Here is a 16135-nt window from a genome sequence, read left to right as displayed (position 1 = left end):
AGTGGTCTTGCAGTTTGTTTACACAAGGTACGTACATACCTGCGTGCTTGGAATGTGTGCTAATTGTTGAAACCATGTGTATTATTGATGAACTTGGTTATGTTAATGTTGTTGATGAACTTAGTCAGGTTGAAATTGCATGTTTGATACTGTTGGATGAACATATTAAACCTTTATTGCATTTTGAGGATTATAACATGTTAGTATGGAAGATTGATGCAAACATGTTTGATTGGGAACACTAGAGTATTTAGTATATAATTCAGATCAGTTAATTGTTGTTCCCTTTTTAGCTTTTCACTACTTTATGAGGGCGGAGGACCTCATTTAGTAAGTTGAAACCTTATACCCATATTCAGGGGTTGATCAGTATTAAAGAAAAGATTGGAGTTAATTGGAATGAATCCTGTTTGATGCCTTGTGATCACTTACTCAATTCCAAGATAAAAACAGTTATAAATAAATGTGAGTTGCATGCCTTATGTGATTGTCGAGTCATAACAGGGTGTTAATTTGTAAATCATGTAAAGTGAAACTGAGTAGCAATAGCTTTAGACTGTGCACGTCTAAAGTGACGGACAAACAGGAGTTGGGGTTCATGGTGGTAGCCCATGGCCTTTCATTCGGACCGGATTGATCACCGCGTCCTATTTTCAGTCAAACGTTCCTCGATATCGCAGGTCACTGAGGTTACGGAGTCGCGCCCGTACCTCGTCTAGCTAGAAAACTCGGTCCATTGCCTATTTCAATTAAAATAATATTATTGTTATAAAAGTCTAGTCCAGTCTAGCCTAGTCTAGTTAAGTATGGTCTTCAGATTATCATGATTTGTCTGCCCTTATTTATGTTCATTAGTGTCATGTTAGGATTGATCGTTTAATAGTATCATGTTAGGATTATTATTGATTTAGTATGTAGTACTCAGCTTTGCTGATTACGTGCTTTTGCTTGTGCATGTTGATCATGGCTATGCCTTATTGATCCTGTGATGACCCAATCTTTGGTGAGCAGTCTCTAAGGATCAATAAGCATTGTCCATCTGCAGGTTTGAAGATGTTGCATCATTGGGATCGGGAATAGAGAGCTTGTATTTAGTTTTGATTTGCTAAGTTAACTTGGGTTTGTTAATTGGGACTTTAAACTTGTCGTACTATTTATATTTCCTTATTTTCGTTGGTTGATTTTTGGGGACTAAATCTGTAATCGATTATTTATAAACCTAAAGCTAGTTTTATGTTTTCCGCTGCAAAATTCTGAATAAGCCGTTACGTTTTCACACGGGCGATAATGCCTTGATAATTCTCTACGTTTTATATTAAAAGATTATTTTAGAAAAGAGAGAATTGTCGGGGTGTTACATCTAGTTCCCCCAAATTAAATTCTATCAAATTAGATGGAAAAGTGCAATCTTTTATCTTCAAAGGCAAGTTCTTAAATAATTTCGTACACCTTATAGTTGCACCATTAGGCATACTAACAGGTAAATCAATTGCCTCAAAATCTACTAACTTCAAATTTTTAACAATAGAGGTCGAAATAAAAGAATATGTTGCCCCTGAATCAAACAATGTTTTAACAGGTAAGGAGTTGATAGAGAAAGTACCCGAAACTACGTCTGCAGAACGTTCAGCTTCATTTCTACTCATTACGAACAGCTTTCTGGGAGCCTTGTTGTTATTGTTGTTTCCATTGGCAGGTTTGTTTTGGTTTCCCTGGTTGTTTGGTGCCCCGGCAGGCTTCGAACCTTGGTTCCCCGAATGGTTAAACCCTGGTTTCCCTTGGTTACTACTCCCACTACCATTCTGCTCTCTCTTCTGCTTTGTAAAGCACTCATACTCTCTATGCCCCTTCTTACGACAGTAGTTGCAAGTTACCAATTCCCCCTTACAGTCCTTCCCAGGGTGATTGTTGTTGCACATCTTACAGTGATGCACTCTGTTAGGCTGGTTTTTGTTGGTGTAGTTATTCCCCTGGTTATTCCTTCCCTGAAAGTTACCATTATCATTACCATTCCCATTTCCATTTCTATTCCTTTTGAAGTTCCCCTGACTTCCCCCAGCATTAAACTCTTTCCTTTTATCCCCAACAACAATATTCTTTTTGTCCCTCCTGGTCTGCAGGCCATAAATATGGGCAGCTCTTCCATACACAATGTCTAAGGACGTAAAGGTTTCCCCGCCTAATCCCAGTTGGATCTCATCGGTTAACCCCTGTTCAAACCTCTGAGCCTTTAGTTCCTCAGTACACTAGTGGAAAAAATACCTGTTGAGGGGGGCATTTTGGGTTTATTGAGGCGAACAAGGCCCGCTGCGACAGACGTAGCTTCAACAGCTCAGTGATCTGTTGAGGCGGGCTTTGTTCGCCTCAACAGGTGATCTGTTGTGGGGGGCTTTCAAAAGCCCGCCTCAACAACCTCTACAGAAAAGCGAAAAATGAGGACCTGTTGAGGGGGGCATTTAAGAAGCCCGCCTCAACAGCCTCCTCTGTTGAGGCTCACTTCTTAAATGCCCCCCTCAACAGGTCCTTATTTTTGCGCCAATACCAGTACATTGACGCCATAAATTCATATGTTGTTGAGGCGTACATTAAAAGCCCCCTTCAACAACATTAATTTTTTTTTTCCAAATTCTTTTAAAATATAAAATAGGCGGCAATAACCACAACTAGATATATACTCCATTGAGTATTGAAACCTGTACCCAATCAACACCAAAATAGCAAAGGTATGAATCTGCTTATCTTTGATAAATAAATCATTACATTAACTTCATTTATATTAACCCAACAGAGCAAATTAAAGCGTATATATAGTACGTATGTTTATAATTTTTAAACACCTAGCTAGTCTAACAAATTACAACTAATATTAACAACTAAAGACAAAAGGCTAGAGAGCTAATCTAACAAATGTCTCTAATCCAGCCACTTAGGTCCCTTTAGATCATGCATTACAAACCTTAAGTAAGGTCGTGTTGACTTTCTTCCAATCGACTCGATCCCTAGCCTGCAAGTTGCATGGAAGGAAAATATATATGAGTACCAAAGTTTACACTCACGATATTGTCTTTACATTCCATTGAAGCATAAAATTAAAAGATATAGTTGCAGACTATAGAGATAATTAAGTACGTTGTTGACCTATAACGACCTAATGAGCCTTAAATGTGCATAAATAGATTCGAATGAGTTTTAGAAAGTTAAAACTATGTATATTAGTCATGTAATAAGAATCAAATGAGTCCTTAGGTTCTTTAGTTCAAAGTTGGGAGCGGAAATGTCATTTTAGCTCTAAACATGACCTATAACGACCCAATGAGCCTTAAATGTGCATACGTAGATTGGAATGAGTTTTAGAAAGTTAAAACTATGCATATTAATCATGTAATAAGAATCAAATGAGTCCTTAGGTTCTTTAGTTCAAAGTTGGGAGCGGAAATGTCATTTTAGCTCTAAACATGACCTATAACGACCCAATGAGCCTTAAATGTGCATACGTAGATTGGAATGAGTTTTAGAAAGTTAAAACTATGCATATTAATCATGTAATAAGAATCAAATGAGTCCTTAGGTTCTTTAGTTCAAAGTTGGGAGCGGAAATGTCATTTTAGCTCTAAACATGACCTATAACGACCTAATGAGCCTTAAATGTGCATAAATAGATTCGAATGAGTTTTAGAAAGTTAAAACTATGTATATTAGTCATGTAATAAGAATCAAATGAGTCCTTAGGTTCTTTAGTTCAAAGTTGGGAGCGGAAATGTCATATTAATCAATATAGAACATAGAGAGTGTAAAATTGTTCTCACCATAAGAAGTGTTCTTACATAAGGAGGTGTTCTCACCGGATTCCTCCCCTATATATATATATATATATATATATATATATATATATATATATATATATATATATATATATATATATATATATATATATATATATATATATATATATATATATATATATATGTAAAGAAAAAAGAGGAGATGAACGATGAATGTTCAATAAGCACTTGTGTCTTCATGCATAATCCAGGTATAAATTATTTGAACTTTCCCCAACCTATTGTAATACTCCGTATTTCTGAACTTACCTCTCCCAAAAAAGTAAATGCTCTCAATGCACCTCAATGCAAGAGCATACATGCATATTAGCAATATAAGCTAACAGTAAAGCCTAGAAAAGAGCATCACAAAATCACTCTCGGCAAAATCGTAGTCAGTATAGCCTCTGATCCCAACCTTTCAATAGATGTTAACAGTATCAGCCTGGTTAATATCAAGGTAAGAGTGTTTAGAGATTTTAATGACAGTATCTCTACTTTTACTATAGCTACTAACTGCTATAACATTCCAGAATCCAGAAACTTCACCAGAAAAAAAAGCTCTTTTGAAAACGCCTTTTATCCTTCTTTTGATCAAGGGTAACTATTGCATAGATCATGGCCTCCAGCCGCACTAACAGTCATATCTTCACAAGTCATAAGTTATTATTTCCCTCGTTCATTCATATCACAGCAACCAGTATAATAATGTTAAATGGTGCTTGAAACTAAAACTTGTTAAATTCTTACCACAAGGGTGTTAGGTTATGATACATATGACACTACATAGATCATGCGGAAACAACCATTAACCCAGGACAACATATTATTTACACATAATCATATAGCATAATTTAGATGCATACTCTTTGTTGCGTGCCCTCCCTAGCTGCGCCCGAACCGAACAAGAACAAGTCTTTTAGGACTCCAAGTGTCGTCCCTCCGTAGATAGTCCACAGCACGTCCGGATCCGCCTTAAGATTGACCAACTAGAATCGCCCTTAAGGTACTAGAAAATTTCGGCACTTTATGAGCAAGATGTGTTTTAATTTTCTCTCAAAAAACTCACTTTTGAATACTTTGAAACTTATGTATAAATTATGACCCCTAGGCCTTTATTTATAGAGTTATGGAAAAGGAATCGTAATCCTAGTAGGATGCGAATTAATTGGAATTAGAATCCTACATGAATTCTATTTAATTAATTTATCCAATTAGGAATAGAAATTTAATCATACACTGACTCTTGTAGATTCAGTAATCACGCATGAGCACAAACTCACACACACACGGCAGCCACAAGGGCTGCCCATGCGCGTGCGAGCAGCAGCCCGCGTAGCACGGCCCACGCAGCCGTGGCCCTTGGCGCGCGCTGGGCCTGCCTTGCGGTAGGCCTGGGCGCTGCCTTGGCTGGGCTTGTGGCGCGCATGCTTGCTGGGCGATGGCCCCGGCTTCGTGCTGGGCCTTCGTCCGGCAAGCCTCGTCCGATGCTAATTCGTACGATACGCTTCCGATTAAATTTCCATTTCCGGAATCTATTTCCGATACGAACAATATTTAATATTTCCGATTCCGGAATTAATTTCCGTTTCGAACAAATATTTAATATTTCCGTTTCCGGAATTATTTTCCGATTCCGGCAATATTTCCGATTCTGACAATATTTCCGTTTCCGGTAATATTTCCGATTCTGGTAATATTTCCATTTCCAATAATATTTTCCGATACGTACCATGTTTCCGTTTCCGGCAACATCTACGACTTGGATAATATTCATATTTCCGATACGATCCATATTTCCGTTTCCGGCAATATCATCGTTTCCGGAGTATTCATTTCTTGCCTGTGACGATCTTAGCTCCCACTGAAACCAAGATCCGTCGGTTCCGAATATTCATAGATGGAGTATTTAATGCCATTAAATACTTGATCCGTTTACGTACTATTTGTGTGACCCTACGGGTTCAGTCAAGAGTAAGCTGTGGATTAATATCATTAATTCCACTTGAACTGAAGCGGCCTCTAGCTAGGCATTCAGCTCACTTGATCTCACTGAATTATTAACTTGTTAATTAATACTGAACCGCATTTATTAGACTTAACATAGAATGCATACTTGGACCAAGGGCATTATTTCCTTCAGTCTCCCACTTGTCCTTAGGGACAAGTGTGCATTTCCTAATTCCTTTGTCGCTCGATGCTTGCTCTTGAACATAAGGTAAGAGTTGTCATCCTTATTATGTCCAGAGGTGTTCCTCGGTTTCAGAGTTCAACTGATCAAATAAACAGATAATCATAGCCTATGATTCATCCGAGCACGGCCATGCATTTCACAGTTTCTAGCTCTCCGAGTGGCCTTGTACAACTTTTAAGCATCTCATCCCGATTTATGGGAGGACAATCCCAATCTTGCGATCTTGAGATTAGACTTCGTTTGATAGGTGATTACCTGAGCGTTGCCTTTATAGCCTCCTTTTACGGTGCGACGGTTGGTCAACGTCAAAGCAACCAGTTCTCAAACAAGTAATCTCAAATCACTCAGGTATTGAGGATTTAGTGTCTAATAATTTAATGAAATTTACTTATGACAGACTTTCATCTCTTACAGTAAAGTTTCATAGGTCTTGTCCGATACTAGTCTTCCCAAAGTAAGTATCTATGCAAATGATTATGACATTGCCATGTCCACATAGTTCAAGAAACAGAACTACTAGTCATCTTGCACTCTAATCGTCTAACGTTTTCTATGCGTCCAATTTTATAGAAAACTCCAATTAGGGACCATTTTCAACCTTTGACATTCAAGTTCACTTGATAGACATTTCTTAGTCACAGGACTGGTCCTGACAGTCTATCTTGAATATATCGTCAAATTGAAGGGACTCATCATTTAATAAACCACAAATTAAATGGAAAAATGAATTTCTTTCATTTATTGTGAATGATTAACCAATAATGTTTTACAAAGATTTAAACTCTAAAACTTTAAAACATTAAACAGAGACATCAAAGCCATTCTCCAATATGCTTGATTCCCATAGCTGCAGTGTGCGAGTTGTGCTTCGCTTGCGGCAGAGGTTTAGTTAATGGATCTGATATGTTGTCATCAGTTCCAATTTTGCTTATCTCGACTTCTTTTCTTTCAACGAACTCTCGTAGAAGGTGAAATCTACGAAGTACATGCTTGACTCTCTGGTGGTGTCTAGGCTCTTTTGCCTGTGCAATAGCTCCGTTATTATCACAATACAGGGCTATTGGTCCTTTAATGGAGGGGACTACACCAAGTTCTCCTATGAACTTCCTTAGCCATATAGCTTCCTTTGCTGCTTCATGTGCAGCAATGTACTCCGCTTCAGTTGTAGAATCCGCAATGGTGCTTTGCTTAGCACTTTTCCAGCTTACTGCTCCTCCGTTGAGGCAGAAGACAAACCCAGACTGTGATCTGAAATCATCTTTGTCGGTTTGGAAACTTGCGTCCGTATAGCCTTTAACAATTAATTCATCATCTCCACCATAGACCAGGAAGTCATCTTTGTGCCTTTTCAGGTACTTCAGAATGTTCTTGGCAGCAGTCCAATGCGCCTCTCCTGGGTCTGACTGGTATCTGCTCGTAGCACTGAGTGCGTACGCAACATCCGGGCGTGTACATATCATAGCATACATTATTGAACCAATCAATGATGCATATGGAATCCCATTCATTCGTCTACGCTCATCAAGTGTTTTTGGGCACTGAGTCTTGCTTAGAGTCATTCCATGAGACATGGGTAGGTAGCCTCGCTTGGAGTCCGCCATCTTGAACCTATCAAGCACCTTATTGATATAAGTGCTTTGACTAAGTCCAATCATCTTTTTAGATCTATCTCTGTAAATCTTGATGCCCAATATGTACTGTGCTTCTCCTAGATCCTTCATCGAAAAACATTTCCCAAGCCAAATCTTGACAGAGTTCAACATAGGAATGTCATTTCCGATAAGCAATATGTCGTCGACATATAATACTAGGAAAGCAATTTTGCTCCCACTGACCTTCTTGTATACACAAGATTCGTCCGCGTTCTTGATGAAACCAAAGTCACTGACTGCTTCATCAAAACGTATATTCCAGCTCCTGGATGCCTGCTTCAATCCGTAGATTGACTTCTTTAGCTTGCATACCTTTTTAGCATTCTTTGGATCCTCAAAACCTTCAGGCTGTGTCATAAACACAGTTTCTGTTAAAACGCCGTTTAAGAAAGCAGTTTTGACATCCATCTGCCATATTTCGTAATCGTAATATGCAGCGATTGCTAACATTATTCGAATAGACTTTAGCATTGCAACTGGTGAAAAGGTTTCATCGTAATCCACACCGTGGACTTGCCTGTAACCTTTTGCAACCAATCTAGCTTTGAAAACTTCAAGTTTCCCATCCTTGTCCTTTTTCAGTTTGAAAACCCATTTGCTTCCAATGGCTTGGTAGCCATCTGGCAAATCGACCAAATCCCATACTTGGTTTTCAGACATGGAGTCTAATTCAGATTGCATGGCTTCTTGCCATTGCTTGGAGCTAGGGCTCGTCATAGCTTGCTTGTAAGTCGCAGGTTCATCACTTTCAAGTAATAGAACGTCATAGCTCTCGTTCGTCAAAATACCTAAGTACCTTTCCGGTTGAGATCTATATCTTTGCGATCTACGCGGGGTAACATTTCTAGATTGACCATGATTCTCACCAGATTCTTCTAAAGATCTCTGAGTTTCATCCTGAATGTCATCTTGAGCATTCTCTAGAGTTTGTTGTTCGACTCGAATTTCTTCGAGGTCTACTTTTCTCCCACTTGTCATTTTGGAAATGTGATCCTTCTCCAAAAAGACACCATCTCGAGCAACAAACACTTTGTTCTCAGATGTATTGTAGAAGTAATACCCCTTTGTTTCCTTTGGATAGCCCACAAGGATACATTTGTCAGATTTTGGATGAAGTTTGTCTGAAATTAATTGTTTGACGTATACTTCACATCCCCAAATCTTAAGAAAAGACACATTTGGAGGCTTTCCAAACCATAATTCGTATGGAGTCTTTTCGACAGCTTTAGACGGAGCTCTATTTATAGTGAGTGCAGCTGTATTTAGTGCATGTCCCCAAAATTCTAATGGAAGTTCGGCCTGACCCATCATTGACCTGACCATGTCTAGCAAGGTTCTGTTCCTCCGTTCTGACACACCGTTCCATTGTGGTGTTCCAGGAGGAGTCAATTCTGATAGAATTCCACATTCTTTCAGATGGTCATCAAATTCATAGCTCAGATATTCACCGCCTCTATCAGACCGCAGTGCCTTAATCTTCTTGCCTAATTGATTCTCTACTTCACTCTGAAATTCCTTGAATTTGTCAAAGGATTCAGACTTATGCTTCATTAGGTAGACATAACCATACCTACTGAAGTCATCAGTGAAAGTGATAAAGTAGCTGAAACCACCTCTAGCATTTGTACTCATTGGTCCACATACATCTGTATGGATTAAACCCAATAGTTCATTTGCTCTTTCTCCGACTTTAGAGAAAGGTTGCTTTGTCATTTTGCCAAGTAAACATGATTCGCATTTACCATAATCCTCTAAGTCAAATGGTTCTAGAATTCCTTCTCTTTGAAGTCTTTCTAAGCGTTTCAAGTTTATATGGCCTAATCGACAATGCCACAGATAGGTGAGATCTGAATCATCCTTTTTGGCCTTTTTGGTATTTATGTTATATACTTGTTTGTCGTGATCTAATAAATAAAGTCCATTGACTAATCTAGCAGATCCATAAAACATCTCTTTAAAATAAAACGAACAACTATTGTCTTTTATTATAAAGGAAAATCCCTTAGCATCTAAGCAAGAAACTGAAATGATGTTTTTAGTAAGACTTGGAACATGGAAACATTCTTCCAGTTCCAAAACTAGCCCGGAGGGCAACGACAAATAGTAAGTTCCTACGGCTAATGCAGCAATCCGTGCTCCATTTCCCACTCGTAGGTCGACTTCTCCCTTGCTTAACTTTCTACTTCTTCTTAGTCCCTGTGGATTGGAACATAAGTGTGAGCCACATCCTGTATCTAATACCCAAGAAGTTGAATTAGCAAGTATACAGTCTATAACGAAAATACCTGAAGATGGAACGACTGTTCCGTTCTTCTGATCTTCCTTTAGCTTTGGACATTCTCTTTTGTAATGGCCTATTCCATCACAATAAAGACAGCTTGATGTGGACTTGTCCTGCTTTGATTTAGCATTGCCCTTGGACTTTCCACCTTTCTTGAATGGTCTCTTTCTAGCCTTGAGTAAATCTTTGGCTTCACAGTCCAGTACTATTTCAGCCTTTCTGACAAGGTGAATAAATTCTGCAACTGTTTCTTCTCTTGGTTCACTTAGGTATTGTTGCTTGAAGCGACCAAACCCACTGTGTAGTGAATTGAGCAAGACAGAGACTGCCATCCTTTCGCTTATTGGTGTTCCTAGTAGACTTAGGCGATCAAAATATGAACACATAAGATCCACATGGAACCTCAGTGGGACGCCTACCCTCTGTTTAGTGCGAAGGAGCTGAACATGTGTTTCTTGGACCTCCATCCTATAACACCTGTTGGGAGAACTAACCTTTAGACCAGACATTGATTCAATCAACTCATGGACGTTCAGGTCCCTGTCCTCCGTACTTCCACGACAGATATCCCTCAGATTCTTGATGAGCGTAAAAGGTTCATAGGCTACAAACCTTCTAGCCCAATCATCAGGGATATTGTTCAGCATGAGACTCATAACCTTTTTGAGATCCGCATCCCAGGCGTAAAATCTCTCAGGGGTCATGTCTCTGGCATAGTAGCTTGGCATGGGATGTGATAGTACATACTCAAGTCCATTGAGTTTGACTATTTCAACTAGCTTAGCTTCCCATTCAAGAAAATTTGTCAGGTTCAGCTTGACCATAAGCTCAGAACCCATGATGATGTTTTGATTGTTGTTTGCCATATTAAAAACTACAATTGAAAAGAATAAACAAATAAATAACCATTCACAGTTTCTTTTAATAAACTTAAATTCTAGCATACATGCATAATTCAATGTTTATTAAGCATTTTATTCAAGTTATGTGTTCCGACAGGTGTGAATAAAATGATTCCAAGATCCTAAAATCATTGAAGAACTAAGCACAGTTTGTCGACTTAATCCTAGAACATCTTAGGTAAGCAAAAGCCTTTTGCTAATAGTCTAGAAACTATTCTTGGTTGATAGGTACGTCTAAGAACTTATTAGGTAAACCTATCGAATTTGCCACGACATAAAAGGACTCCTTACTTATATCGTTGAGTTTCACCAAAACTAACATGTACTCACAATTATTTGTGTACCTTGCCCCTTTAGGACCAATAAGTAACACCTCGCTGAGCGAAAACTATTACTAGATTGATGTAAAGGATATCCAAGCAAGTGTATATTTTGGCATGGCACCTTTTAACTCAATTTTTAAGTTTGGAACTTAAGGCTCTTACTATGTTGGTTAGATTTTAAGTGAACTAAAATCTTTAATCATGCAACATAATCAAGCTTATGATCTCATGCATTTTAAGACATATTTAAAACAATAAATAACTTAAAACATGCATAAGATATTTGTGATCTAGTATGGCCCGACTTCATCTTGAAGCTTTGACTTCAAAGTCCGTCTTGAAAATCTCCGTGGGAGGCACCATTTTCTTCAAATAGGATAAGCTATAACTAATTACAACTATTTGATGGTTCGCAGACCATATTTGAATTGAAAAATAACTTTGGTACTTTAGACCAATTACATTCAAATTAATGGTACGCAGACCATATTTTCTATCCTATTTGGGCCATACTAGTCACTTCATAACCTGCAAAACAGTACATATACAATATATACCATTCACCCATTCATTATCATGAATGGCCCACATAGCTGGTTAGTAAAACACATTATGCATCACGTAAACATTTGCAGCAATTAATCAAGGGCACCAATAATCTACCAATTATTCAGTCCTTATTAATTCTAATCGAGTTGTTTTTAACCTTAAGGATTTGTAGACCTAATCAAGAGTTTATGACTAAAAAGCGCTCCCACTCAAACCAATAAATTCATATGCTTTACTAATTTTAAACATAAAATTGTATTTCTAGTCTAACCGGAAACATACAAATTTAATTAAAATTTAAAGCTCATATAAATTTATAATTGAATCCAAAATTTAATTTAATTTCAGTCGCATTTAAATTAATTCATGATTTTAATTTTAGTAAAATAATTAGAATAAATTCCATTTATTATAATTATAATATTCAAAATTAAAATCCAAGAAATTAATTCAAATTATTAATTTTAAAATTAATTAAAATTACGTGAACTGAAATTTTCAAATTAAACATTCAAAACGATCTAATCGTAACGCAAACACCCTACGCGTTGCGCGCCCATGGGCCGTACGCACACAGCCATTGCTGTCCATGTGCGCGCAGCCCATGCGCTCGTCGCATAGCTGCTGCTGTCCTATCGCAAGCCTCCGCACAGCGCCCCATCGCACGCGAGCTATCGCTCGCAGTGCGCGCGCGCGAGATCGCTCGCTGGGCGCGCTGGCTCGCTCGCTGTGCGCGCGAGCCATCGCTCGCTGGGGCGCGACATCGCTCGCTGGGCGAGCGACATCGCGCGCTGCGCGCGCGAGCCATCGCTCGCTAGGGCGCGACATCGCTCGCTGGGCGAGCGACATCGCGCGCTGCGCGCGCGAGCAGTGCTGGGCGCAGCGCTCGTGGCACGCGAGCTTGCGCTCGCTGCGCGCGAGGCTGCGCGCACTTGTGCGAGGCAGCGCGCGTTGTGGCGCAGCTCGCTTGCTGCCCACACGCGACTGCCTTGGCTCGCCCTTCGCCCATGCCCATTCGTTCATTGCTCGTGGCACACGACACAAGGCAGGGCTGCTGCCTTGTGCTCGTGCACTACGCCCTTGCTCATTGCATTCGTGCCGCACGGGCGACGAGCTCCCTTGCTCGTCGTCGCATGCCCGCATTATACAACACCCCTTAAGGGTAACACGAAGCGTCCATTGCTTCGTGCGTGCAAGTTATTTGAACGAATCGCATAAAATTTTAAAATTTATATTTAAAATTAATGACAAATTAATAAATATTATTAATTTCATAATTTTAGGGCGAAAAAATCGAAAATTTATTATCCAATTGATTTCCGATTGATATGGATTCAAGTCTAGGTCATAAAAATTTAAAATTTATCGTAAATTTACAATTTTTATGGTGGTTTTTAATCATAGGTTTCTAATTAAATTACAATTAATTATGAAAATCAAATTAATTCTAAATTATTCTAATTTTCAACAAATTAATCATAATTACAAATTAGATTGCATAATTAACAAGACTAGGCATTCAAACTTGTTAAACATATGCAGTAGGTCAATCAAAAATTCAAGATTTATCAACAGGAATCGCAAATATTTAATTTAACATCTTAAATTTACGAAATTTTGCATTCGAAAAACTAAAACCTTCGAAAAGTCATAGTTAGGCTTCGAATTTGAGAATTCTGGGTTCGGCAGAAAAATACTACTTTTGTCAAAATTTTAGAATGCCTTTTACATGCGGAATTGACACAAAAATCACTCAATTCGGATGAGTAATGAAGAAACTGCCGAAAAACTGCGTACATATAATTAAATAAACGCAATTTGCAATTAATTAACAATTACGAAAATTAATCACCCCCTTTAATTCTTGCAAATTTGTAATATTTAACCATGTTCATGCAATTTAGATTATGAAAATAATAAGGGGCTCTGATACCACTGTTAGGTTATGATACATATGACACTACATAGATCATGCGGAAACAACCATTAACCCAGGACAACATATTATTTACACATAATCATATAGCATAATTTAGATGCATACTCTTTGTTGCGTGCCCTCCCTAGCTGCGCCCGAACCGAACAAGAACAAGTCTTTTAGGACTCCAAGTGTCGTCCCTCCGTAGATAGTCCACAGCACGTCCGGATCCGCCTTAAGATTGACCAACTAGAATCGCCCTTAAGGTACTAGAAAATTTCGGCACTTTATGAGCAAGATGTGTTTTAATTTTCTCTCAAAAAACTCACTTTTGAATACTTTGAAACTTATGTATAAATTATGACCCCTAGGCCTTTATTTATAGAGTTATGGAAAAGGAATCGTAATCCTAGTAGGATGCGAATTAATTGGAATTAGAATCCTACATGAATTCTATTTAATTAATTTATCCAATTAGGAATAGAAATTTAATCATACACTGACTCTTGTAGATTCAGTAATCACGCATGAGCACAAACTCACACACACACGGCAGCCACAAGGGCTGCCCATGCGCGTGCAAGCAGCAGCCCGCGTAGCACGGCCCACGCAGCCGTGGCCCTTGGCGCGCGCTGGGCCTGCCTTGCGGTAGGCCTGGGCGCTGCCTTGGCTGGGCTTGTGGCGCGCATGCTTGCTGGGCGATGGCCCCGGCTTCGTGCTGGGCCTTCGTCCGGCAAGCCTCGTCCGATGCTAATTCGTACGATACGCTTCCGATTAAATTTCCATTTCCGGAATCTATTTCCGATACGAACAATATTTAATATTTCCGATTCCGGAATTAATTTCCGTTTCGAACAAATATTTAATATTTCCGTTTCCGGAATTATTTTCCGATTCCGGCAATATTTCCGATTCTGACAATATTTCCGTTTCCGGTAATATTTCCGATTCTGGTAATATTTCCATTTCCAATAATATTTTCCGATACGTACCATGTTTCCGTTTCCGGCAACATCTACGACTTGGATAATATTCATATTTCCGATACGATCCATATTTCCGTTTCCGGCAATATCATCGTTTCCGGAGTATTCATTTCTTGCCTGTGACGATCTTAGCTCCCACTGAAACCAAGATCCGTCGGTTCCGAATATTCATAGATGGAGTATTTAATGCCATTAAATACTTGATCCGTTTACGTACTATTTGTGTGACCCTACGGGTTCAGTCAAGAGTAAGCTGTGGATTAATATCATTAATTCCACTTGAACTGAAGCGGCCTCTAGCTAGGCATTCAGCTCACTTGATCTCACTGAATTATTAACTTGTTAATTAATACTGAACCGCATTTATTAGACTTAACATAGAATGCATACTTGGACCAAGGGCATTATTTCCTTCAAAGGGATCATTCAACTGCAGGTGTGCAACAATGCCTCTGCATGTCCTTAAAGGAAGCATTCTAGACAGGTCAGCTAGCATGTCAACTCTAGCCCCAAGACAAACTATCACAACATCATATTCATCTAGATGAACAAACTGCAGCCAGTCAGCTCAATGGAAGGCACACTCTATCGCTCGTTTAAAGACAGAATGAGAAATAACCTCCCACTTCACTTAGTGAAGTGACAACTTTCTTGTGCAAAGCTATTTCCTTGCCAGGGAAACCTGTTGATGACAACCTCTTGGCCAAATGTTCACTTGCAAGAAAAAGTGCCTGGCATAAAAAAATCAATCAAATACATATACCACATACATATGCTCAGCACATAATATGATAATACAATTAGTGAGATGATCCTCACACCTTAAGATAGTGGTGGGGATTAACATTCACAGCTTTAGGCATAAAGAAGGCTCTGTTCAAAGGCGTAGATAAATTTGGTATAAGCTCTCTTGCAGCAACTTCATCAACGGCCTGTATTGGACAACTTGCTAGACAATTTTGAGCATTCTGCTTATAACAATCAACCCGAGTTTATCCATTTTGGAGACATATTCTTATTTACATCCCACATTCTGCAAATTAGGTGAAGATAAATTACTTGATGCATGACATCCAAAATCTTTTCACTAACAGCTGGTCTCAATATGCCCCTGAAGTGAAGCTTACACCATGAGATATTTCACTAAGAATTATATTATAAGCATTGGCTTTATGAGATAAATTCAAGAAAAAAGACTAACGTTCTTCGAACAATGAAATCAGTAGTGTTGAGTGGAAAGTGAGGACTAGAAGCTGCCGTGGCAGCAGCTTCTGCAACATTTAGAAGATTCAAAAACTCAGTCCAGCATTCTTCACCCCTCCATAGAAGCTTCACTGATATAATATATGATGACTTAATGAGAAAAGCATCCAAAATAGTAAATATGGACAACATGAATTATTCACATAAAAAAAACAGTAACCTTTAGGGGAACGAGGCCTCCAGCAACACCAGAAGCGCCGCCAGCAATGCCAACATCATCAAAAATGTCAACTTTTACTTTCAATT

The 16135-nt window shown here is 38.8% G+C and overlaps 1 protein-coding gene across 1 annotated transcript; it reads right to left on the bottom strand.

Moving 5' to 3' along the window:
- Positions 1 to 4242: 4242 nt before the first annotated feature.
- LOC130463640 (uncharacterized) lies at positions 4243 to 16021 on the bottom strand. Its single transcript, XM_056832830.1, has 6 exons — positions 15828 to 16021; positions 15686 to 15737; positions 15448 to 15594; positions 15246 to 15357; positions 15023 to 15166; positions 4243 to 4340 (listed from the first exon to the last, which is right to left on the bottom strand). Exons 1-6 carry the CDS (start codon positions 16019 to 16021, stop codon positions 4243 to 4245), a joined length of 747 nt encoding a protein of 248 aa, XP_056688808.1.
- Between the last annotated feature and the right edge of the window lie 114 nt (positions 16022 to 16135).

The sequence above is a fragment of the Spinacia oleracea genome, chromosome 6 (assembly GCF_020520425.1).
Source record: "Spinacia oleracea cultivar Varoflay chromosome 6, BTI_SOV_V1, whole genome shotgun sequence".
Lineage (NCBI taxonomy): Eukaryota > Viridiplantae > Streptophyta > Magnoliopsida > Caryophyllales > Amaranthaceae > Spinacia > Spinacia oleracea.
The sequence above is the reverse complement of the archived record's forward strand: the minus strand, read 5'-3'. Positions and strand labels throughout refer to the sequence as shown.